Raw genomic sequence first — 27,311 nt, forward strand, 5'->3', positions numbered from 1 at the left:
CGAAGCAGCCGCCGCCGCCGCCGCGGCCCGTGCCGCTGCCCACCTCGCATCTCCCCTAACATTCGTTCGTTGGCCTCCATACCCGGAGGGGCCCCGCCACCAGCCATGCCTCTGTTGCCACCTGTTATGCCAGCGCTGCCAGTCCTGCCGCCTCCTGTGCTGCCAGCTTTGGCGCCTGCACCTAACGGGCCGCCCTCACAAGTGCGCCAGAACTACCACCCCTACTGTGAGAATGCCATCAACCGCCTCATCAACCTGGAGCTCTACGCCTCCTACGTGTACCTGTCCATGGCCTTCCACTTCGACAACCTGGAAGGAGCCTTGAAGCACGTTGCCCCCTTCTTCCTGAAGCAGTCGAGGGAGGACCGGGGGCGCGCCCAGACACTGATGTGGCTGCAGAATCTGCGCGGGGGCCGCATCCGCCTGCGTGACATCAAGAAGCCAGACAGCAACCACTGGGAGAGTGGCCTGAAAGCCATGAAATGCGCCTTGCACCTGGAGAGGACTGTGAACCAGAGCCTAGCCGATACGCACCAGCTGGCCACCAACAAGCATGATGCCCACCTGTGCGATTTCCTGGAGCATCACTACCACCGCAAGCAAGTGAAGTCTATCAAAGAGTTGGGGAGCCATATCATCAACCTGCGCAAGATGGAGTCCCTGCAATCCACTCTGACAGAGTACCTCTTTGACAAGCTCACCCTGGGCGACAGCGACAAGAACTGAGCCTGGACTGCCTTCCCCATGGCCGTGCATGCATATTGCAGTTTTGCCCTTGCAAAATGTTCATTTGTTTTTTTTTTCTTCGAGTTTTGCTATTTCTTCCAATAAAGTTATTTGGTTCGTAAATAAATAATGGTCTCTGGTTGACTAGTGTGTGCAGAACTCTCACCTTTTACATTTTAAGCAGGTATCCAGGAGTCTCCAGCGACCCATGCCCCATCCCCATGCAGCTGGGGATCTCCATGGATGGACGGAGAAGTTACTCCATAGGACCCTGGAAAACACAAAATTATTCTTACCCTTATAAATAATGTGGGGTGATGTGGGTGGTTTGGGAATCTGGTTAATGTGGGTGCATATGCAGAGTAAAAGTATAAAAACATGACCTGACAATCAGGATTGCAGTTACCTCTAGGGGGAAATTAAAGGGGATGGGATTGGTTAGGGATTAGAATAACGGAGGTCTTCAGCTTTATCTGGAATGTTCATGCTAAATTATGCAAATACTAGTAGTTAAGCCTGGGTAGCAAGATGGGAGTCTTAGAAGTCTGAATAGTAGAGCATTGCCTTGACGAGCTAATACTGGGCAACAGTGATAAAAACGAATGAGCCTTAAGCTGGCTTTCCCACAGACAGGGAGCTGACTTCTCATAGTCACCAATGTTTGGCATGCACGTTGCAGTTAAAAAAAAATCCAGTTATGTATGGTTTTTTTTTCCCATTTGTGTCCTGTGAGCGTGTGTATCCAGCAGCAGAGTTTATTTCAAATCTCCAGGCTAGATTCTGAATGTTTGCTCAGGAAGATACCCTTTGTTGAAAACCAGTTCAGCGATTGCATTATTTGAAATGATATAGCTACTTTCTAGGTCTTCCCTGAGCCTGGCTGTATTTTTGCCCTTGGGTTTCATGTATCCAACTTTAATTTTTGTTATTTGCTACCAAGAGAACCTAAGCTAATATGTCTTCTTATCACCACACCTTTACCAGGCTGCACTGTAACTACAGTAAATAGCTCCTCTAAGGTAGTAAATGACATTTTTCTCTTTATCTCTTGTATAGATGCCACTGAAAAGAAAAAAAGATGAAAGGGTGAAAGGGGTAAAATAACAATTTTCTGAATGGAAATACATACTAGGGAGGGCCACTACAGGCATCCCTTCTCACCTCAAAGTGTTAAGTATTTTCTTCTTAATTTGCAGGATTTTAATTTCTTAGGCCAGCCTTTCTAAGTTCAGTATCAGATAATGCTCCAAAAATATTAGTAGGTATTCAATGAAAAATGGAGATACACATTTATAAAATATTTGTATTAATTGAATTAAAAATATTTTTTGTGTTTCTGTTTTTGTTTCACTAGGAATTTTTTGTCTAATGTAAAAAATATACATTGTGAATTTATAACATGGGGGTAAATTGCAAAGAAAATAGCTTTGGAAATGTTAAAAGATCTCATCATGTGTTGTTTCAGAAGCACATACCTGGGGTACCTAAATCTCACTCATTTTCACTGAGAAGTCATTATGAGCAACTGGAACCTTTGCTGTGAAGGTTCACACGTATTCATTTTGTTTCCTGATGGATAACTTCTAACACCGTATTTTTCCATCATATTCTAATTTCTATTTCTAAATGAATGGCTTTCTTGGAATAATAACATTGATATTTTTTTCCAGTACTTATATCAGAGTTTAGAAAAAGGCTGCCAAGTAGCTGATATTTTTCACCTCCTTCTACCTTTGTATTCATCTCACTAGCAGCAGAATTGTTCATTTTGATTTTCCTGAATAAATCCCTGAATTTTGGTCAGTAATATACCTTTGGGTCAAAATCAGTCTGCGCCTGCACTTTTTTGGAAATAAGATGCTGGAATTCCTCAAAATTCAGACATTTAACTATTAGAAAAAGGCATATATGCTATAAATGTTTTATTAATAAAGTCCAGGATTGTTAAATAAATATATAATGAATAATGTGCTTAATGTGTAGCATCTTACACATCCATCTTTTTCATCCAATAAAAATCATCAACATTATTACCTACATTATTATTCAATTTTGGATGAGTACCTGATTGCAATGCATTCCACTTTAGGTTCGACAAACTGTCAAGTTTCTCTCCTGCCCTGAAATACCTGATGCAAGTCTATAAATTGAAACTGCCCTAGTCCCAAATAGTAGTTGGTGTGAGGCAATATCTAAGCATGAACTCCTGCAGATTTTTAAATTTAAATGTGTTTTCACAGCTACTCTCAGATATCAATTCTCATGACACTTCCAATGAATTTGATAGCATGCCTATTTTCACCTCAGGCAAATATCAACATAATACTAAGCTATTATTTTCTCAACATGGAAAATATTCTATCGTTTTAATAAATGATTATATTATGCTCGAAAATAACAAGGTGATTAAGTAAGCTCAACAAGAACAGTATTTGCATCTGATCCATCTTATTAACAATTTTCATTTGTCTTCTCTTTGACTACTTAATTCAATTCAATGGCATATATTCTTTTTTTTAAAAATGGAAATTTAAAAAATATTTTTTCAATTACGCTTGACATTATATTATATTATGTTATAATATAATATTATATTACTTTCAGGTGTACAGCATACTGGTTAGTCATTTATATAACTTATGAAGTGATCCCCTGATAAGTCTAATACCCACCTGACACCATACATAGTTATTACAATATTACCAACTATATTCCCTATGCTGTACTTTACATCCCCATGACTATTTTGTTAATTGCCAATTTGTATTTTTTAATTACTTCACCTTTTTCACCTAGTTCCTCAACCTCCCTCTCATGTGGCAGCCATCAATTTGTCCTTTGTATCTATGAGTTTGTTTTGTTTGTTCCTTTATTTTGTTTTTTAGATTCCACATATAACGGAAATCATGTGGTATTTGTCTTTCTCTGTGTTGTTTCACTTAGAATAATATCTTCTAGGTGCGTCCAGGTTGACACAAATGGTAAGATTTCATTCTTTTTGATGATCAAGTAACATTATATTGTATATATGTAACATCTCTTCTTTATCCATATATCTATCTATGAACATTTAGATGGCTTACAAATCTTGGCTATTGTAAATAATGCTGCAATGGACATAAAGATGCACATACATATCTTTTCAAATTAGTGTTTTGTATTTTTTGGATAAATATGCAGAAGTGGAAAGGCTGGGTCCTATAGTAGTTCTATTTTTAAGTTTTTGAGGACCTCCAGACTATTTTCCATACTGGCTGCACCAATTTACAATACCACCAACAGTGCGCAAGGGTTTCCATTTCTCCACATCCTTGCCAACACTTGTTGTTTGTTGATTTATTGATAATAGCCATTCTGACAGGTGTGAGGTGAGATCTCATTGTGGTTTTAATTTGCATTTCTCTGAAGATTAGTGATGTTGAGCATCTTTTCATATGTCTATAGGCCACCTACATGTCCTCTTTGGAGAAATGCCTATTCAACTACTCTGCCATTTTTTAATCAGATTGTTTTTTGTATTAAGTTGTATGAGTTCTTTCCATATTTTCAATATTAACCCCCTTATCAGATATATCATAGGCAAATATCTTCTCCCATTCCATAGGTTGTCTTTTCATTTTGTTGATGGTTTCCCTTGCTGTGAAAAAACTTTTCAGTTTGGTGTAGTTCCATTGGTTTATTCTTTCTTTTGTTACCCTTGCCTGAGGAGATATATCCAAAAAAAAATTACTAAGAGCAATGTCAGAGAGTTTATTGCCTATGTTTTCTTCTAGGAGTTTTTTGGTTTCTGATCTTGCATTTAACTCTTTAAACCATTTTAAGTTTATTCTTGTATATGGTGTAAGAAGGTGATCTAGTTTTCATTTTTTTGCATGTGTCTGTCCAGTTTTCCCAACACTATTTATTGAAAAGGCTGTCTTTACCCATTGTATACTCTTGCCTCCTTTGTCATAGATTGATTGACTATATAAGTGTGGCTTTATTGCTGGGTTCTCTATTCTGTTCCACTGATCTATGTCTCTGTTTTAATAGTAGTACCATGCTGTTTTGACTACTATAGCCTTTTAGTATAGTTTGATATCAAGTAGTGTGATATCACCAACTTTGTTCTTTCTCAAGATTGCTTTGGCTATTTGGTGTCTTTAGTGGTTCGATATAAATTTTAGAATGATTTTTTCTAGTTCTGTAAAAAATGTCATTGGTATTTTGATAGGGATTACATTGAATCTATATAGTGCTTTAGATAGTATGGACATTTTTAATATTAATTCTTCTTATCCATAAGCACGGTATATGCTTCCATTTATTCATAACCTCTTCAATTTCTTCAATGACTCATTTCCAAACACAGGTCTTTTACTTCCTTAGTTAAATTTATTTCCAGGTATTATTTAATGCAACTGTAAATGGGATTTTTAAAAAATTTCTCTTTTTGATAGTTTGTAATTAGTGTATAAAAATTCAATGAATTTCTGAATATTAATTTTCTATCCTGCTATTTTCTGCATTCATTTATCAGGTCTAATAGTTTTTCGATAGAATCTTTAGCGTTCTCAATACATAGTATTATGTCATCTGCTAATAATGAGTTCTATTTCTTCCTTTCCAAGTTGGAAGCCTTTTATTTCTTTTTCTTGTCTGATTGCTGTGGCTAGGATTTCCAATACTATGTTGAATAAAAGTGGTGAAAGTGGCATCCTTACCTTGTTCCTGAGATTAAGAAAAATGCTTTTAGCTTTTCACTAATGAGTATGATGTTAGCTGTGGTTTCGTCATATATGGCCTTTATTTATTATGTTGAGGTATATTTATTCAATACCCACTTTGCTGAGTTTTTATCATAAATGAATGCTAGATTTTGACAAATGCTTTTTCTGCATCTATTGGTATGATCATTTGATTTTTATCGTTCATTTTGTTTACATGGTGTGTCACCTTAATTGATTTGCAAATATTGAACCAACCTTGCATTCCAAGAATAAATTCCACATGATCATGATGTATGATATTTTTAATATATTGTTGAATTCAATTTGATAATATTTTATTGAGTATTTTGCATCTGTGTTCATCAGGGATATTGACCTATAATATTATTTTTTTGTAATGTCTTTATCTGGTTTTGAAATCAGGGTAATGGTGGCCTCTAAATGAGCTTGGGAGATTTCCCTTCTCTTCAATTTTTTGGAATAGTTTGAGAAAAATTTATTAGATTTTAATTCTTTGAATGTTTGGTAAAATTCACCTGTGAAGTCTTACGGTCCAAGACTTTTGTTTGTTGGGAATTTTTTGATAACTGGTTCAATTTTGTTAATAGTTATCAGTCTCATAGATTTTCTGTTTCTTCTTGATTCAGTCTTGGAGATTGTATGTTTCTAGGCATTCATCCATTTTTCCAGGTTATCCAAACTGTTGGCATATAATTGTTCACATTTTTTTCTTATAATCCTTTGTATTTCTGTGGTGTAGTTTGTCACTTCTCCTCTTTCATTTCTGATTTCATTTATTTGGGTCCTCTATCATTTTTTCTTGATGAGAATTTCCTTCCTAGAATTGTTTTGGCTTTGTCCCATAGATTTGGGTTAGTGTGTTTTCATCATCATTTGTCTCAAGGTTTTTTTGATTTCTTCCTTGATCTTGCTCTCAAGCCACTTATTGTTTCATAGCATGTAATTTAGCCTCTACATGTTTGTGTGGTTTTCAGTTTTCTTCCTATAACTGATTTCTAGTTTCATACTATCATAACCGAAGAAGATGCTTAGCATGATTTCAATTTTTTAAAATTTATTGAGCTTCCTTTGTGGTCTAATGTGGTCTATCCTGGAAAATGTTCCATGTACACTTAAAAAAATGTATATTCTTCTGCTTTTTGGTGAAATGTCCTAAAAATATCAAGTAAGTCCATCTGCTCTAATGTATCACTTAAGGAGGCTGTTTCCTTGTTGATTTTATGTCTGGATGATCTTTTCATTGATGTCAATGGAGTATTAAAGTCCCCTACTATTACTATATTACTGTTGATATCCGCCCTTCTTTCTGTCAATATTTGCTTTATGAATTTAGGTGCTCCTATATTAGATGGGTAACAATTTACAAGAGTTATATCCGCTTATTAAATCGATCCCTTTATCATTATGAAATGTCCTTTTTTCCCTCTTGTTATAACCTTTATTTTAAAGTCTATTTTGTCTGACATAATTATTGCTATCCAGGTTTTTAAAATTTCAATTTGCATGCAATATCTTCTTGCATCCCTTTACTTTCAGTCTGCATGTATCTTTTGATCTGAAATGGGTTTCTTGTAGGCAGCATATTATGGGGCTTCTTTTTTATCTGTCCAACTGCCTATGTCTTTTGATTGAAACATTAAATCCATTTACATTTAAAGTAATTATTAATAGGTATTTAGTTATTGCTATTTTATCATATATATGTATATCTATCTATATATCTATTTATCTATCTATATATCTATATCTATATTCTTTCTTCGTAAAGAAGTTCCTTTAATATTGGCAATACTGGTGTGGTGGTGATAAACTCTTTTAGCTTTTTCTGGTCTGGGAAGCTCTTATCCCTTCTATTCTAAATGATAGCTTTGCTGGGTAGAGTAATCTTGATTGTAGGTCCTTGCTTTTACTCACTTTGAATATTTCATGCTAATCCCTCTGGCTTGCAAAGTTCCTGTTGAGAAATCAGCTGACAGTTTCATAGGAGGTCCCTTGCAGGTAACTAAATGCTTTTCTCTTGCTGCTTTTAAGATTCTCTCTCTGTCTTTAACTTTTAGCATTTTAATTATTATGTGTCTTGGTGTGGGCCTCTTTAGGTTCATCTTGTTTGGGACTCTCTGTGCTTCCTGGGCTTGTATGTCTATTTCCTTTGCCAGGTTAGGAAAGTTTCTAATCATTATTTCTCAAATAGGTTTTCGATTGCTTGCTCTGTCTCTTCTCTTTCTGGTACCACTTTGATGCAAATGTTATGCTTGATGTCATCCCAGAGGCCCCTTAAACTATTCTCATTTTGTTAATCCTTTTTTTCTGTTTCATCTGGGTGTTTTCTGCTACCTTGTTTTGAAATCAAAATGATTTGATCCGCTGCTTCATCTAATCTGATATTGATTCCATCTAATGTATTGTTCATTTCAGTTATTATATTTTCATTTCTGACTAGTTCTTTTTCATGATTTCTATCTCTTTATGTAATTTGTCACTGAGTTCATCTGTTCTTCCCCCAAGTTCATTGGGTATTCTTGTAACAAGTATTTTGAATTCTGCATCTGATAGATTGTGCATCTTCATTTCATTAGTTCTTCTTCTGGAATTTTGTCCTATTTTTGTTGTTGTTGTTGTTATTTTTTCATTTGGGACTTATTTCTTAGTTTCCTCATTTTGGGTGCCTCCCCCCGTTTGGTCTCTGCTGTATCTCCCAGTCTTGGCAGGGTGACCTAATATTGTAGGTGTCCCATGAGGACCAGTGGCACAGTCTCCCTGGTCATCTAAGCTGGGTTCTCCAGATGTGTCCCTTGTGTGGATTGTGTGTACCTTCCTTTTGTAGTTGAGCCTTGCCTGCTTTTGGCATGTCAGCCAGTGGGATTGACCATGAGGCTGACTGGCAATGAAGACTGGCTGTGACTATAGCAGACATGATACTGTGTGGGGACTGACCCTACAGAGTGAGATTTGCTTTACTTGGGCTCTGGTACCTGCCAAGCCCACATTTTGGGTGTGTTGTTTGTGGAATGAATTGGGTGGTGGCCTGTTGTGGTCTAAAGCTGGCCACCAAGAGTGTTGGTTCTGGGCCCTCTTGGGAGGGCTCCCAGCAGGCCCAGGTCAGCCTCTGCCTATACCCAGCCTGGAGCCACCTGGTAAGAGCTACACAGTAATCTGCTGGTGGTAGCTTCCTGTGCTGGACTTGAAGGTGCCTAGAAATGCCTAAGCTGTGAACTGATGCTGGCTACTACTACCAATATGCTTGAGGTCACATGTAAAAGGTTTAAAGCATGCTGAACCAGCATTTCTTCTTAATAAACAAGTTTATGCTGGGGAATCAAATTTAAATAAGACATGGACTTAGTTCAGTTAAACCAAATATATTAGTAATTTGCCAATTTTCTAAAAGTAAAATACAAGTTCCAATATGTGATTATTTTAATAACTAATTAAGTCAAGAGTATAGCTAGGTAGTGTTTTCATTTATCACTCTCCACTTTATAAAGAGATATGCTACACAGTCATTCAAGATACTTGCACAAGTAAAAATGCAGCCATTTTTAATAAGGTATAAGGAAGAATGTAGGCCAGCTATTCTTCCTCTCAGTGGACACTAAATGAATTTAAAGTGTCATTATAATGACAATTATCTGGATAAATTATGCTATCAAAATAATATGTTAAACAATTTCCTCTTCTGGATAATGAGGATTGTTACCTGAGAGGGAGAGAGAATTTGTGGAAGAGCAGTAATATAGCATGATTAACAGATTAAATTTTAGCAAACAAGGTTACTCATTTGTTTACATATTTTATGTTGTTGTTTCCTAGAAACAGAGGAGACACTTGAAGGTACGTTCTACTAGTATGGATCGCAGGAGAGTCTTCTAAGGGACTAGTTTAAAAACATCCTTCAAAGCTAGAAAAAGTTATTTCCACTGTAATTTTAATCTGTAAGCAATCTATAAGTAAAGGTAATCTTAAAAAAAAATGAGGGCAGCCTTAATGGCAACTCTTTATTTAAGAAAAACGTACATGTACTTATTGGAAGCTTTTAGAGCATCACTACTTGTATCCACCAATAAAAACAACTTGTGCTTACTGAGAACTCATTATGTATTAGACATTAGGTTAAGACATGTACATGAATTACTTCATTCCTTCCTCACAATGTCAGAGGTAGTACTATTTTTACTCCCATTTCATAGATGATCACAGTGAACTGAGAGAGATTTGTGAATTTCCTAATGTCCCAGAGCTTAATAAGTGGCTGAACTTAAATTTAAACACGCTCAGTATAACTTGGGGACCTGTGAACGTAACTGTTAGTCTATATAGTAATGAATAAATGAGAAGTTTATAAGCCTTATGAGTTACAATAACGTGACAAAGTCTGCTGCGAGAAGTTTGTAGGAAGAGATCCTACAATCCTGGTTTAACAGAAATCTCAAGCCAGTAGGACACACCTATAACAGGTTTATTCAGTTAAGTGCCAATAATACAAACTGACATGGCCCATGGTCTGAAAAGTCAAAGAGATTTCTGGAATTATTCTAAAAAGGGCTGTAAATTTGAACATAGAGCTTTCTGCCTTGTAGTACTATAATGTACAGGCTTAAAAAGGTGATTCCTGGCTCTGATTGGGCAGAAGTCTGTTGCTAGGGCTCTTTTGAAGAAATTCATTGGAGATATGAAATAAAAAAAAGATGAAATGTAATTAGAAAGAGATTATTTTAAATGGCTAGTAGAGTGAGCATATTTAATCAATTAATATAATGCTTAGTAACAAATAAACTTTACAATGAATTGGCATTGATTTTCTAATCCAACATTCTGTGATTATTAATAGTTACTATCAACCTCAATCTCATTTTGAGAACGGCTTTTCAATTCTTCTAAAGACTTCTAATAAAGTGCTAGAAAATGGCACCTCTTTTTGCTATATTCCTCCAAAGTTTGCTTTTCTGGTTCTAAAAATCATAGAAAGAGTGAGAATGGCAGGTCCCAAGAGTCATTGTTGCCAATGAAGTAGGATAGGATAAATTTATGATAGAATGCAAGTAAGCGTTTTCATTTAGAATGTACCTAAATCTTTGTTTCCTGCCAGAGAAAACAGAAATCTGTACTTGAAGGAAATTGACAAGCCAGGTGAAGGGGGAGAGGAAATGTAGGATGTCAGTGATGAGGTCATTCAAACTGTCTGTGTTGGGGTCCGAACAGGGCAAAAGAAATGTGTTTCTAAGACTGTGTTGAAAGAATAAGAGATGAGAGAGAAAAAAGAGAGTTAGGATAAAGTTAAAAAAGAGTGAAAGATGGAGAAGTGGAAAGCATCACTGAGACTTTGGAGGTGAGGCTCTGCTTTCAGAGAAGTGTGAACTTAATCAGGAATAGAGGATAAAAGTGGAGATCCCTAGAATTAATAAGGTCTCGGAACTGAGTGAGGTTATCAGAAGTGTCAGCATCAAAATGGACTCTTCTCTGTATATCTAGGTGCTTTGTTTTGTGTTTTGGATTCCATGTCTGTACGATGCCAAGACCTTAAAATAATAAAATTATAATAATTTACATTTCCATAGCACTTTATAATGTGCTAACAAGGTGTTTTTTCTTATTTTTACCTTGTATAGAGCCCTTATTATAATTGTATAATCCATTCAGTTTCCCTTCTATGGCAAAATATTTTGAGATTGTGAAAGATGAAGAGGTCAAGGGGTTAGATATTAAGGTGTTAAGATATTTTTAGAATTGGACATTTTAACTGAGCATGTATCTCATGTGAGCAAAGCCAGTTTGGCAGTTTACAGTGTGTTTGTTAAAAACACACATAATTTATCTGATTTGGGGTCTGAGGGCAGTGAGAATAAAGGGAAGATGTAAAATATATATGGGTTATGTAAAGAAAGCAGGGAATTCAGGGATTGGGCCTCACCTGCTACTGAAGTCATTTGGAGAACAAATATACATGTGTTTTGGGTGATTAAGTTCGTTAAGCTATAGAAGAGCAGGTGCCAGCATGGAAAATAATCAAACCGCCATGGCCAAGAAGCAGCAATTCAGCAGCTCTGAGATGTGAAAGGAAAATGATGTGTATGTGTGCAAACATGATTCCAGTACTACATCTTCAGTGCTAGATATGCCAGAATGTCTTTCCCCAGTTATACAAAATCCCCAAATACTACTGATTTATTTATTTTTATTTTTTAAAGAGACAAAAAATTCTGCATTCACCGAAGTAAAAAAAAATCTGCCTATGTTTATCAAACAAAATGAGTTGGTTTGTGCCTTAAAGTTACAAAACGTACAAATTTATATCATTGCTCCTACTTCATAACATACTTATCTCATTTTTGTCAGAACTAATATATTTTATATAAAACATAAATTAAAATCTAAAGTCCACAGTGAGAACTAAAATTATCACTAAAGTTTGAAGAATGCAGTGACATCTGTGAAATTACAGCTATTTATCAATGTACTTCCTGTTTAAAGACATCTGACAATGATTATAATCTTCGTGTATGGTTGTGATTGAGAAGCAAATATGTGATCAGAACACTAAGGTGATCATTTAACTTTTTTACTAACATACTATTTTTAAAGTTCTGTTCTATTAGCAAGTGTATATTATTATCATAAATTTTCTTAAACAAAGAATTGCTTAATTAGGTATTTCTAAGAGATCTCATTTCTTTTATTTATTGTTTAGGTAGGAATCACTCAAAGGCCCAAAGAAATCTCATATCTAAATAGTAAATTAGAAGTAAAAGTATAATCTCCCTTATTCTAGTCAAGTTCTTGAACACAAAGTTGAAAAATGTTTTCCTTAAAGCAGCAACCTATCAGGCTGATAAATCACTACTGCTTTTTATGAGTCAGAGCATAATTTTTAGGGGTGTTTCAATGTGAGCCTTTGGATCTTCTTGTGCATTCCCTCTTTTAGTTTATCCAATTTGGTTTGGTGGGCTGTAGCTCTTTCTATCCATGTTTTCCTAACTATCATGTATATATGCTAATAGTTAAAATGATTACTCAAACAAATTCAGTTAAAACCAAAATGAATTATATTCTTATTGCCTTAAATACCAGTCTTGAAGTTAAAATTTGCCCTAAACTTTCAGGTTTATTGTTCCCAGAAGACTTTTTAAAAATCCCTCATGTAATCATCTGCCTACCATCACTAATGCCAACATGGAGGCCCTGTCTCAGTTTTAGAAAGATTTCAAGCCTTGTTGGAGGGGAATATCATGATTCCAGGCAATACTCACGTTTATCTGGCTGCTCCTATAGTTCTACTTTATGTCCTAGTTCTAGAAACTTAGTTTCTTCTTGGGATCAGGACCTCATCTTATGACTCTGCTGTTACTCCTGATTGTGATAAGCAACCCAGCACATTAGTGACTTCAGGATTGAGATTCTGATTTTCTCATACCCCCATACTTGGCACTTGAGACCTGATTCTGAACTTCACACCCCGTGCCTTAGGGATGGCTTCCTTTTTCCTCACATCTCCTGACAAGTAATTGTCTGCTTACCACATCTCAACACTGTTTTGCTTCCCCATAGGTCCTTGTGTTTTGTGTCCTATATGCAAGCTATGCCACCTTTACTGTAATTCTTCAGGCTGACCAGTTACCTATCAGTTTTTCTCAGGATAATTGGCTTTTCCTATATGGCTGGACTTCCTCAACTGCCAACAACTTTCTTCCAGTGAGTACATCTATTTCCAAGCCCAAAGTCTCTAGGATTGGCCCCTGTCTTGCAATCAAAGCTTTTGTAAAGAGCCATTCAACATAGAAAACTGAAATCCTCCATGCTAGCTAACATTATCTGTTCCAAGATTTATTTGAAGATGGCTTTCACAACATTTTATATTATGTATAGATATTTGTTCAGAATTTTCCGTGAATCTTTTATCTCTGAAAATTACAGATTCATATCTCCAAAACCCACTAGACATAAAAGCTATGAAAATTTAGATAGACTATGCCTATTCTTTAAAAATATCTCTTTATTTTATCGCATATAAAATTTTATCTATCAGAAAAAGGATAGCAACATTTCTGTTTAATCTATTAAAACATGCTACCTATTTAAACGAGTCATAAGCTTGCCATATAGAAGACATCAATTTAAACACCACAAAAGAAAACCAGTGTTTCCATTAGCATGAAATCCAAGTCAGTCAATGAGCTACAGAGACAAAGAAAAATCACCAGAATTACAGAGAGGAAAAGTATGACCTTGTGCTTGCTTATTTAAACATCAATAGATTTTTTTTTAATGGAGTTAAGTTGAATTCGATTTATGTATTCGACTTGTGCTTAAAAATATTTTTATCTAGAAAAAATAAAAGCCTTTTTTCACTCTAATTCCTTTAATCCATGTCAGCTTCAGAATTATAATCTAACCTGACGAAGTCATGTTACTTCTTAAGTAGACCTCATATTATCCTCTCAACATTTATACATTAACATCATTTGACATAAACATAGGAGGTAAATGCATACTGATGTCATTCAGAAGCACATCTCCACTTCTGAAACAGTTATTTTCAGGATGACACTAGGAAAATAGTATCAAATAAAACATAAATCTTCCACAAAAGCCCCTAACCCCCATTTCTAAGGATATATTCAAAAGCAATGGTAACTTCTTTTGAGAGGCAGTATATCAAGGATTTTTAAAATTTGTCAAACAAGAATGGGTAAAAATCCTGATTCTACATTATATTTGCTGTATGACTTTTGACTAGTCTTTCCTCTATTTTATCATTTGTCTACATTACCATACATTTTAGAAAAATATTGAATGACCTAACTTATATAAACTGCTTAGCACTGTGTCTGGCATGAGGAAAATGTTTACTAAGCAGTAGCTGGTATTATTATCATCATATTATCAATAATCACTATATTGGTATAGTTCTTGACCTTTTTTTATTTAACTTGTATTATAATATTCTGAAATTCGTTTGATGGCACTCACTTATAACATTTTATCACAGACTATTTGTGGTGATTTTTAATATTTAATTAGGCTGGTGGTATTTTGCTTCTGCAAAAAGGTATGTTGAGATATGTAGAAAAGATAAATGAGAACATTAAAAAGGAGGCTTTTAAGTAGTTTATTCCTTGACAATACATTCAGAGTACAGGAAAATCTATTCTTTCGTATGCATTCTTTTGAAACCTCTTGCCCAGAGAGGCTACAGGATCATTCATCATTTCTTACTGTTTCTGCATCCATCACATCTTTTTCCTTTACTTTCCATATGACCTCCTTGGCTTTTCTGATTGTAGTAGTTAGCAGAACTAATCATGAATAAATTGGGATTTGGAACAAAAGAGAAGCACAGCGGCCAGATATGACCTTTGGTCTCTATAACCTATGGTCTTCAGGGCATTCTTATCTAACCTAAGAAAGAGCTTATTACATACCAGCTGTGCAGAGGCTAGGGTGGGCTTACAGAGAAAGGAATTTAAATGGGCCTGATCTGCCAGCTCTGGCAGACATCTTTACGTGTTGATTATTTAGCATTTATCAAATGTTCCCTGTGCTATCTCTATCGAAACAAATCAAGGTCTCTGCTTTTAAAAAAAACTTGCGTTTTTACAAAACCGAAAAGAAAATAGCCAGAGTAGATGTATATAGAAGATGCTGGACATAGATTTATGTATTTTATGATAAGGAAAGTAAACAAGTAGAATATGATCCTCTTCTTTCTATGTTGTAGCACTATGATACTAGTACCGCTGAGTTAAAATGTTGACAATGGACAGAAATTCAAGATAATGTGGTGGTATGAACTATTGCAAAATATCCCCATCTCTTCTTTTACTCAGAAGCCCTCCCTCCTTTTTTAGTTTTCTTTTTCTCTGTAAGTCATAAAACTCACATTAAACATATTTGCTGTTCCCAGAATTATGCTCTATCTGGGGGAAAGGATCAAAATAGAGTATAAAAATGTAAGAATTCTTCACCTTTAGGAAAAGGAGACACATATACTTGAAAATACTAGCAAACAATGATAATAAAAATATTAAATTCTACATTTTATCAAAGAGACAATAGGGGTTGAAAAAGAAATAAATCAGAGACTAGAATAGTTTTTAAAATTATGAATTCAATTAAATTGTAAGTGAAGTTTTAGTATCAAATTTAAAACATTATATAGTTATTTTCTTTATATTTATCCTTATTTTTTTCTTTAAACAGAAGAATTGTGAGATAATACTCAAGATTTGCAAATGTTATTTAAATAGAAACACAGTATAAATATATAAATTCCCTCATAAAGTAATGAAGAAGGAAAAAGAAAGAAAGGACTTTTGCATAGCTTGATTACTCTCTTGTTCCGGGTAACAAAATTATAAAGGTAATGATTGATTAAAGATCTATGGAAAACCCCCCAATTTAAGAATTGGTGAGAGGAAGAGAATCCAGAAGATAAACGAGAGATAGTCGTAATGGTCTAAGGAGAGCCAGGAGTATGGAGGCCCAGGATATAAATTTTCCATTGCTTCTTTTAAAAATATTTTTCTTTCGTTGTAAGAGTTCTTAATATAAGATCTACCCTCTTAGCAAATTTTTTAAGCATAAAAGTGTCGTGTAACAAATTACCACAAATTTAGTATCTTTAAACTGCAACCATTTATTCCATCACAGTTATATTGGTCAGAAGTATTGGCACACAGTCTCATAATCTAAAGTCAAACTATCAGTCAGGTCGGTCCATTATCCGGAGACTGTGGGGGAGATTCTATGTACAAGCCCATTCAAGTTGTTTGAAGAATTTGGTTCCATATAGTTATAGGACTGAAGTCCACATTTTCTTACTGACTATTGGTCAGGGACCTCTCTCAGCAAGTTGACTGCTCACATTCCTTCACACATGCTTCCCTACCCTCCATTCCATCTTTAAACAAGCATTGGTGAGTCAATTCCTTCCCATACTTTGAATCTCTCTGACTTGCCTTTCTACAACCAACTGGAGAAAACTCTACCTTTAAAGGGGTCACTTGATTAAGTCAGGTCCTCCAGGATAATCTCCATATCTTAAGACCAACTGACTTGAGATTTTGATCACATCTGCAAGATTCCTTCACAATAGTTCCTGTATTACTATTTGATTGAATAATCAAGTGGGGAAAATCTTTGGGTCGAGGCATCTTTAGAAATTTTCCCATAACCAAAAGAAAAAAAAATCAACAACAAATAGATAAACCAAGTATAAACAGCTATGGCAGTCTAAAGAAGGTCAAGTACTAAGTAAAAAATGCTGTATTGTTAATTGAGTGGAGCAGGGTGACTTTGGAGTGAGCTACTTTGGCAGAGAGATGTAGTTGAAGAGAGTATTGGAAGAATGATGAAATTGTAAAGAAATAAAGATTAAATGGGTGGTTGGAAAGCATAGACTTTAAATATAGCATAGTCAAGAAGAAATACAAATTGATTCTGAGGTACATTTAGAGTAACACTGAAGAACCCCAAAGGTAAATAGAAAAACTTAAAAAGCCCTTAGGGAAGATAGACTACTAGAGAGAAATGAGAGTGAAACTCACAAAAACAAAACAAATGAAAAACAAAAAAATCAACAGTAATAATGGAAGCTAGAAGATAGCGAAATATTATTTTCAAATTGTTGAAGAAAAAAATTATCAACCTTATAGCGTGTGCCTAGCAAAGCTGTGTTTCAACAAGGAGAAGAAAACAATAACATTTTAGGATACATGAAAATGGAGAGATTTTACCATAAATAAGCCTACACTAAAAGAACTTCTAAAGGATCTACTTTCTGGCAATAACGTTTAACAGTGAGAACGAAAAGATTAAAAAGTATCTAACAAATACTTTCTGTATAAAATAAGAATAAAAACAATAGCAACAATAAGCCTAATATGTGGATTTCAAATAAGGCAGAAAATGAAATAAATATAAAAGAAAAAAATAAATTTGTGGTAATTTGTTACACAATGCTTTTATGCTTAAAAAATATGATATAACATGTCAAAACTGGGATGATTAAAGTTAAAATTGTAGGGTCTTTGTATTGGTCAGTAGGTGTTTAAATTATTAACTTTATACTGTTAAGTAAATTTTCAGGATAAAATATCAAATATAACCAATAAAAAAATTGCTGTATTCATTCAAAACCAATAGGAGAAAAAATGATATGGAAAAGGAAATGAACATAACTTAATCAAACCCCAAAGAAAACCAAGAAAGGAGAAAAGAAGCAGCTCAGAGAAAATGAAATAAATATAAAAGAAAAAATAAATTTATAGAAACTAATGTAGGTATTATCAATATTTATCATACTTATTGTCATGCGTAAAATTTATATGGCTATAAGCCCACATACCAGACATACCTGGAGTAGTGTTTATCAGGGAAAACTCATGGAAATAGAAGCAATAACAAGTGTGCATGTCCCGTTGCCCATTGAATTCTACAAGCAATAAAGAGATTTTTTAGGGTAGGACTCAGACTCTGGAACAAGGTCCTCACACACAAGCTGCGGAGCTTTAACACATCCTTAATGCATGGGAAGCATTACTTCCTCCCATGGTTAGATCAGGAACCAGACTACAATAGCAATTTGACATGGTAGAACCTTGACTCCGCCCTGCCCTGCAATTTCAGCATTTATGTTAGGTAGGGAGCATTATCTGCCCCCCTTTTTGTTCTAGCCATGTGATTATAGCCATATGATACGTCAACACAGCAGCAAGATTTGACATCTTCCCTTCATATAATAAAGAGCTTAGGTCCAAACCTTCATCTGTATCAAGAATGATTTTCTTAGTCACCATGCCATATCTCATTTCCACAAAGCTTTACAAAAGTATATGAACTCAACGTTTTTGTTTCTGGGGACAAACTACCAGAGACTATTCTAGGCAAATTAAATCTTACTTCTCAATTATATATGAACTAAGCTTATTAATTAAGATACATATTTTCAAGTTATTCAAACAGAAATCTAATTTCAGCCATACATTCTTTATAATAGGTGTACCTAAAACCCGAGGTCAAGTAAAAATTGAATTTTTTTAAAATTAATAAATATATACCAGCAAACACTAATAAAATTACAGTTGAGTCAGTTAAACTAATATTAGAAAAAATAAACCCAAGCAGGATAGATTTAGTATATATTAAAAATAGGTATAATATATTTATATATAGAAAAGTGCCAGTTCTCTAAGATATTCAAATGCTAATTCTTGTACATGATAGAATACTCTTAAAATATGTGAAACAAAATTGTCCAGAACTATAAGTTGAAATAGACAAATTCAACAAAATAGTAGGAGATTTGAACATTCTTACAAGTGGTGTCATTTTGAATTTCTCTTAGTTTCTAACAAGTCAAGTGAACAAAAGAGCCAGTAACATATAGAAAATTTGGGGGAAAATGCAAACACACTTTTCTTAGTGGCAATATGTAGAACTCTACGGAAATAAATGGAGGATAACTTCAGTATATACTATGTATATATAGCTTTAGAAAAATGGCCACTTAATTCATAAAGCAATCTCAAAAAACTGTCAAAGCAGTATTACACAGACTATTTTAAAATAACTCATTGAACAAAAAAGAAATCATAGTAGAAATTTTTAAAAAATATTCAGAACCAACCAATAATAAAATACTATATATCAAGATGATGTGTATTATAGACCATGAGAACTTTTTAAAATATAAGATATTTAAATGCTAAAATAAAATTCTACTAGTATTAAAACAAAATATGAGTGAATTCTTTTATTATCTAGAAGAGGGTAAAAAAATGCCTTACTATGATTCAAAATTTAGAAGGAAAAAGGAAAATTATTGATAAACTTGATCACATTAAAAATGTGCATGGTATAAAGAAGAAAAAGGAAAGAAGGAAGACAAATAACAAAGTTGGATAAAATAATGCCATCTTACATAACACATAGAAGACAAATACTGCTATTATAGAAAGAACTTCTAAAAAATAGAAAGAAAAGGGGAAAGAAAAAATGGCATAGATGATAGAGGCTTTGTTCATCCCTCTTGCGACAAAATCAGTTAGGACAGAAACACGGAGCAAACAGCAAGGAAAGTTGCTTGGGATCTAGAGGAACAGAAGCACTACAACTAGGGAGAGAAATAATTAATCAAACTGCAACAATAAAAGGTAGAAGAGGGTGAGGACACGAGGCTGCCCAGTCCCCAGTAGCTGAGTGGGACAGAGCCTATGACAGCAGCACCTGGCAGTTGCAGATGCCTCTTAAAGGGACCGTGTCCACAACCAGACTTTTGTGGTGATGGACCTGCTTGCTCTGAGCACCAGCACTGGGTTGGCTGCAACAGAGGCATCAGGGATTTATAGGGGGATGATGAGTTGTCAGAGTGAGGGCCAGAGGCGAGTATCTCTCCTGGACAGAAGTGATGGCAGTATCCATAGTTCCTCTGTAGAGCCTTCCCCTTCTCATTGTGTGGACACGGCTCTGCCATAGCTGAGATATCATCAAACTGGATAACAGAGGTCGCTCCACCCAGAGGATTCCCTGAAACTCTGCCTCCCCAAATTGTGGATCTACCTAAGCCACATCCAGGAGTGTCCTCCCCAAGTCAGGTGCTCATTGCTGAGCAGTGCCAAGACTGACAGTAGTGGCAACTGGCCTCAGTTTCTGGCATGGTCCTTCGAGGCAACTATAAGCACAGCATCTGTGGATTGCTTGCTGAAATTTAAAAGGTAGCCCTGGAGGGGCACAAGTTGGGGCTAAACTTGGCCTGCAGCTGAACCTCTCTCAGGACTATGCCACTGGACACTTACCACACAAAGCCATGCTAATAAAACTAGGAGACTTAGAAGCTTTGCTTAGTCCATACAGACACAGAAAAGCAGCCAAAATGCAAAGACAAAGAAGTAGAAACCATATGAGGGAACAGAACAGTAATCCAGAAATAATGGAGTCAAGCAATCTAATAGATGCAGAGTTCAAAACACTGGTCATAAAAAAGCTCAATGAACTTAGGGGAAGTATAGATGAATTCAGGGATGATTTTAATAAAGAGATAAAAAAAAACATAAAAATGGAAATGGAAATTATAAAAGAGAACCAGTCAGAAATGAAGAGGATATTACAGAGAATAAACAGAGTAAATAAAGAAGAGGATTGAACCACCAATATAGAGGATGGAGAATCCGAGGACACCCAATCAGAATGGCAAGGAAAAAGAAGCCAAGACTATAATAATTTAAGGAGCCTATGGGACACTATTAAATTAAAATATCCATGTCGTAGGGGTACCTGAAGGAAAACAAGATGCTGAAGAGCTATTTGAAGAAATAATGATGGAAAACTTCCCTTACCTGGTAAAGGAAATAGAAATACAACCCCAGGAAACTCAGAGAGTCCTAAGAAAAAGGAACACAAGGAGACTCACACCAAGACATATCATAATTAAAATGCCAAAAGTTAAATACAAAGAGAGACTGTTAAAAGCAGCAAGAGAAAAGCAGTGAGTTACCTACAAGGGAGCTCCCATAAGACTGGCAGCTGGTTTCTCAAAAGCAACTATGCAGAACAGAAGGGTCTGGCACAAAATATTCGATGTGATGAAAATCCAGGAGCTACAATCAGGAATACTTTATCCAGCAAAGTTATCATTCGGAGTCAAAGGAAAGAGAAGATAAAGAGCTTCCCAGACAAAAATAAGCTAAAGAAATTTATTAACACCAAGACAGTATTACAAGAAATGTTGGAGAAGTTTCTTTATAAAGAAAAAACGTGTATCAAAAGCAGGATTAAAGAATGGTAATAGCTACATTCCTATCAACAAGTATCTCGAATGGAAAATAAATAAATGCTCCAACCAAAGGATAGAGTGGCTGAATAGATAAGAAAACAGGACCTCTACATATGCTGCCTACAAGAGACTTGCTTCAGATTTAAAGACACACAGACTAAAAGGCAGGGGATGGAAAGCAATATTGCCTTGATGGACCTAGAGGGTATTGTGTTGAATGAAATGGGTTGGATAGAGAAAGACAAATAATTGCATGATTTCACATACATGTAGAATCTAAAAAACAAAATCAATAACAACAACAAAAGTGTAAATAAACTCATAGATATAGAGAATATTTTGAGGGATACTAGATAAGAGGGGGGTTATAGGGATGGCAAAAAAAGGCAAAGAGATTAAGAGGTACAAATAGATAGTTGCAGAATAGACATGGCGATGTAGAGTGCAGCACTGGGAAGATGGTTAACAATGTTGTAAAGATATGCAAGGGTGAAAAGGGTTACTAGATTTAGTGGGGTGATAGCTTTGCGAGTTATGTGGATCTCTGATCATTATGCCATATAACTGAAACTGGTATGTTATTGTATGCCAACCACAATCGATTAAAGAAAAAGATTCATTGAATTGTAAAATATAAATACAAGCAACTAACTATTATATTTCAAAAAAGCCGAGGGTGAGGGGGGAACAGATAAAGTAAGAAGCAAATTTTACAATTGCATCAATAGATAAGTAAGTAAGTAAGTAAGTAGGTAAGTAAGTAAGTAAGTAAATAAATTTTAAAATAGGAAGAAAAATTCCAAAACTTTAGGGAAAATAGGCAAATGATATGGAAAACAGGTCACAGAAAAACACCCAGCAATGGTCCTTAATTATATGAAGTAATCACGTATATAATACAAATTGAAACTACACTGAGGTGTTATTTATAATCTTTGCAGAAATAGGGCCCTTGACAACATACTCTGTTGTTAAGGCTGTAAGAAAACAATCACTTTCACATTGCTAGTGGAAATGCAAAACCATACCACCTTTAAGAAGTTGATATTAGCAAATTATTAATTAGCAAAATTAAACATGTATTTACCCTTTGATTTAGCAATCCTGCTGCTAAGAATCTATCCCTAAGATACACTCACAGAAAAAGAAATGGCTTATATACAAGGCTATTTATTTACTTACCATTTGCAAAAGCAAAACAGTTGTAAAAAAAAAAAAAGAAGAAGAAAAGAAATATGTTACACTTTTTTGGAGTACCTTTTGGGTACCAAAGATGTGGGAATTCATGCACACTCATATACATATGCATATTATCTAATATTTTCAAAAATAAACAATGGAAGGATAAACCAATAATTAATTAAAAGAAATAGTAAAGTTTAGATGGGAAGAAGACAAAAGAGAGACGGTGGAAAGAACGAGAATAAAAGCTAGACAGGCTCTCCATCCCTGGACTCTATTGGCAGCACAGTTCCCCCAGCCTCAGGCTGTTGTCTGAAGTCAGAGTCTGTGCTTAAAAAATCAGGCCTCACTGGAGACATTCAAGCACAGGTTGGACAACTACTTTTCCAGAAAAGAAAGGAAACTTGTGCACCAGAAAAGGCGACTAATAAACGTACTGAAAGAATATGGCTGCAAAAATGCCAGAATCTGATCAGATAAAACAGTTTAAGAATTTCTTGGAACCTACAATAAACACAGAAATTTGTTTTTTGGACTGTGTTAAAAGACTTCACAAGAAGAGAAGTAAAACCTGAAAAGGCCATGTGTTCAGAACATTGCTTACAGAAATATTTTAAAATGACACGAAGAATATCCATGAGATTTCAGGAATATCATATTCAATAGAATGAAACTCTGGCAGCCAAAGCAGCGCTCTTTGGCCAAAAACAATAGAGAAGCCCTGATGAACGAACTTGCCATGAAAGATTGCCAACAGCTGTTGCACTGGAAATGAAGATTCATCTGATAGAATCCCCTGAAAGCAGTAGCCACCATGTTAAACCATCTGTCATGACTGTTTGGCAAATGGAAACCACTGGAGAAACAAAATTGCTGTTTACCAGGAATAATCAAAATAGAAGGTCTTATTGTTCAATAAAAATAATAAGATGGAACATTTGTTGAAGCCTTAAGATTCAGCAGCTTAGTCACTTGACTGGAAAAATAAGCCATTGTGTCAATTGAGACTTAATTTTAAAGTCAAATATGTGTTCATTCATGTATGAGAGAGAAAAAAAAGTTTTATTATTAAAGGTAAAATATCTGGGGAAAAAATAAAAGCTAGATATTTTCTAATGTGCCTTGTTTTGCAATTTTCACCTTAGAATCTTGTTCTTTTTTATATATTTGAAAGATAACGATGACTAAAAATTAAAAAAAGTGAAGCAATCCTTAATATAAAAAAATAAAAAAATTGAAACTCACTAATGTTACTTTATATCAAATTTGTGGCATAAAGCCAAGGATATGTATCCTAATGAATTTTGGCTATATATCCCTAAACAGTTTGGCTTACATAACAAATACTGAGAAAGGTAAAAGTAAAGATCTCTAAATCAGAAATTGCAGCTAGTGGTCCTGTTATTAAGTTTAATGTTGATATAATTTAAAAACTATTATACATACATACTCCACTACAAACTAGATTATAGCATATAAGTAATTATACTAATACCATTAGAAACCACCATTTTTAGCATAAAAGACAAGAACATAAATCAAATAAGTTAAATAAAATCCTATGATTTCCATTTAAATTTGGGGATTTAGTATTATGAATTTAGAATTTATTTACTTTTTTTAAGAAACTTTAGTTTCCATCAACTTTCCATTTCTATTTTTATTTAAGAGTCTGTGGAAGATAAGATCACTCAGTGGTTGTTCCTACTCTTTTAGTGGCCCGAGCAGTGGTATCTGCTCACCAGTCTTCAGTGGGAGCTGAGAGCTCTAGTCTTCAGCAGGGAAACACTGAATTAGGCACTAAGGGCACTTTCGTGCCTTCAGCCCAGTTGGCAGCCTTGAGTTTAGTAGCAGTAAACTCAGAAGTGGAGAAATTCGTTCACCCTGAAATTCCTCCTTGGTCACAGACTTTTTCGCATCAGCCTGCTTTTTCTGTTCAATCTCTTCAGGGTCTCTGTAGAAGTAAAGCACATTGTGTGGGTGTTCACACAAGATAATGCTGCACACACAGGACAACTCCCACCCGGCACCCACCACATCAGACCCACAGAGTGGACTTCTTTGCTATTGCTCAGGATGGCAATGTCCACATAGTATGGAGGAGAATCTTTGTTATGCAGAGATATTTGTTACATAGGAAGCCTCTGTGAGAAGCTTATGGTCAGCCCAGGGATCAGTAACCACTGGAAGTCACAGCTCCCAGGAGGCTCTCCTCCATCTAGTTCATGAAGCTTCTGGGAGTGAAGCAGCCAGCAATAGATATGGCCCCAGGGGCAGCTACAGTCTTTGGCACAGCCCGCTGGCCAATATTCCTAAAGGGTATGACACTGACATCACCCAGATTTTCAGTGGTAACAATGGCATGAGCTGCCAGCAGAAGCTTCTCCCAGGTTCTGTTGAGAATTTTGAGGTAATGCCATCACTTTTCCTTTTGTAGATATAGCATTCTATTTAGAAGTCAAGGTTAGTGCCACCTAAGTAAGTCCCTGCTGCAAGAAATTTGAGGACAACATCCTCCTTCATTTGCAATACATTGGGCTCCCGACATTGCAAAGTTTCCATTTTTCATAGGAACCCAGAACAATGCCATATAAATTCCTCTCTGGGTAGCATGAAAAGATAAAATTTATTTCTCTTGCTCTAAGATAAATAAAATACATGTCTCTTAGCTCTCCACTGAAATGCCTGAGAAACTGTGACAATCTAGTAGAAAAAGCAAACCTACCACCCAGATATAATTTCCAAATATCATTTTCCACTAAGAGAAAATACCAAGGCTCCTTGGAGATATATACAATTCGAAGCTATGACCAGAAATATCCAAGATGAGACTAGTTATCTTGTTATTTCAGAAATCCTATGTCTAGACTCTATCAAAGAGTATAAAAGCACACAGGAGGCAATATGGACTCCCATTAGCCAAAGATGTAACAATTTGGGCTTTGAAAAGAATGAATACTGAAATGTATGAAATCTATTAAAATTGATAATTACCATGATTATCATAATTATAGTTAATACTTCAGTGTTCATCCCTTGAAATTTTATTTAGGTAACCAGTTCATTATTCAGTAGATACACACATAAGGTAAAATAATCAATAAGAATTACATAGCACCAGTTTTGAACAATTCTTACCAAAATAAAGAATAAAATGAAATAAACTGAATTATTTGGACATCCAGATCTAAGTTATATAAAATTTTGACAAGTAGCAAACAATTAGGAGAATTTCAAACACACAAAACAAAATAGTGTATGAAAAGTGGGATAAACCAAAGAATATAGATCAGAAATGTAGGAAATTCAAAACAAATATACAATGGAGAGAAACGGCAAGATAAAAGTTGACTATTTTAAAAAGTAAAACTGCACAAGCACTGGCAAGAAGAACAGCAGCACATGTAAGCAATGAGGGAGGAAAAAGGGGAATAGGGCAAAAGTAGAGATAAAATTCAGACTACAAAGAGAAAACAAATGAAGAATTTTACAGCAATAAGCTTGAAAATTTAGATAGTCTACTCGATTTCTTAGACAATAATGAGTTGTAAAAATTGGCTCAAAACATTGTCTTATAATAAATAAATTGAATCAGTGTTTTAAAATGTAAAATGATAAATGCCAGGCCCAAGTGGTTTTTAGGCAAATTCTATTGAATTGCAAAAGATTAATATTTTTTAATTATTTATTTAAATTAGTTTCAAGTACACAGTACATTTGTTAGACATCTGTATAGTTCATAAAATGATCTCCCCAATTGTTTCCTCCCTCCTTTGGCCCTCCACCTAGCCGTCATATTAATGCTAACTGCATTCCCTTTGCTGTGCTCCCCATCCCCGTGACCAACTATCTGCTACTAATTTGTACTTCTTTAACCTAATCTTATCAATGCATTTGCAGAGAAAAGAGGGGAATATAAGAAATAGATTACTTCACAATCCATTTAATGATGAAATGTAACCTCAATAGCAAAACCTGATCATGGCAGGCTGAGAAAGAGAAATCAGAGACCACAGGGCTTAATAACATAAATTCCAAGATCTTAGGCAAAATATTAGCAAATTTAACCCAGCAGCGTATAAAAATCACAATACGTTGTACCCAGTTGAGCTTTTTAGAACTTTTAAAAATTGAGTTGCATTTCTATAATTGTACTCTCGCTGCCATGTTGAGAAGAGACTGAAATAGGAGAAGAAGCAGAAGGTGGGAGATCAGTTAGGAATAGGGTTACTAGATTAAATTTTTGTTAGCTAAATCTGATAACTTTAGTTAATAGGTTATTGCAATAATTAAGATGTGTTATTGGCTTGTACCAGGACGGTGGCAAGGCAGATGGTGAACAGTGGTCAGATTCTGGAAACATTTTGATGTTAAATTCAACGCGCTTTTTTTTTTTTTATAATTTGGATATGGGTTCTTTTCTATTCTTCTGTCTGTCATCACTTCTTCACACCGTTCTGGGCCATTACCCTCCCTTACTGCAGTTCTGAAACTCCCCTAATTGCTCTGTTGCCTCTAGCCTTGTCTCTCTACTATTCAAAATTCTAGTCTAAGTGATATTTCTAAAAATACAAATCTTATTATTCACTACTTAAGTCCCTTCAGTGACTTATTTTTGCCCTTTCAATAATGTCTGACTCCTAAAAATAGGTAACATTCACTGCACAAGGCCATGACTTCCACTATACAATCTCCACCTTCTGTCTGACTAACTCCTATTCATTCTCTAGTTCTTAACCTAAATGTGGCATTCCCAGCAAGATCATCACTAAGACAGGTTTTGTTCCATGCCCATAGATTCCTATAAAATTCTAATTTCTCCTACCATATCATTTGTCAAGCTACATTATAATCATTGGTTTAACTGGATGTTTTCTCAACTGTTTTGTAACTTTGGAGAGAAGAGA

At 35.1% G+C, this 27,311-nt stretch overlaps 1 protein-coding gene and 1 pseudogene across 1 annotated transcript; both read left to right on the forward strand.

Annotated features, from left to right (window-relative positions):
• Positions 1-43: 43 nt before the first annotated feature.
• LOC107511408 (ferritin heavy chain-like) lies at positions 44-769 on the forward strand. The gene has a single exon (XM_036227031.1). It carries the CDS (start codon positions 106-108, stop codon positions 724-726), a length of 621 nt encoding a protein of 206 aa, XP_036082924.1. The 5' UTR covers positions 44-105; the 3' UTR covers positions 727-769.
• A 22,081-nt stretch (positions 770-22,850) lies between these two features.
• LOC107511404 lies at positions 22,851-23,118 on the forward strand (annotated as a pseudogene).
• Positions 23,119-27,311: the final 4,193 nt, after the last annotated feature.

Source organism: Rousettus aegyptiacus, unplaced genomic scaffold (genome assembly GCF_014176215.1).
Source record: "Rousettus aegyptiacus isolate mRouAeg1 unplaced genomic scaffold, mRouAeg1.p scaffold_m13_p_9, whole genome shotgun sequence".
NCBI classification, from domain to species: domain Eukaryota; kingdom Metazoa; phylum Chordata; class Mammalia; order Chiroptera; family Pteropodidae; genus Rousettus; species Rousettus aegyptiacus.

What these genes read in the sequence shown, in the direction of transcription:
- LOC107511408 (XM_036227031.1), top strand. Translation starts at nt 106, where the DNA reads ATGCCTCTGTTGCCACCTGTTATGCCAGCGCTGCCAGTCCTGCCGCCT.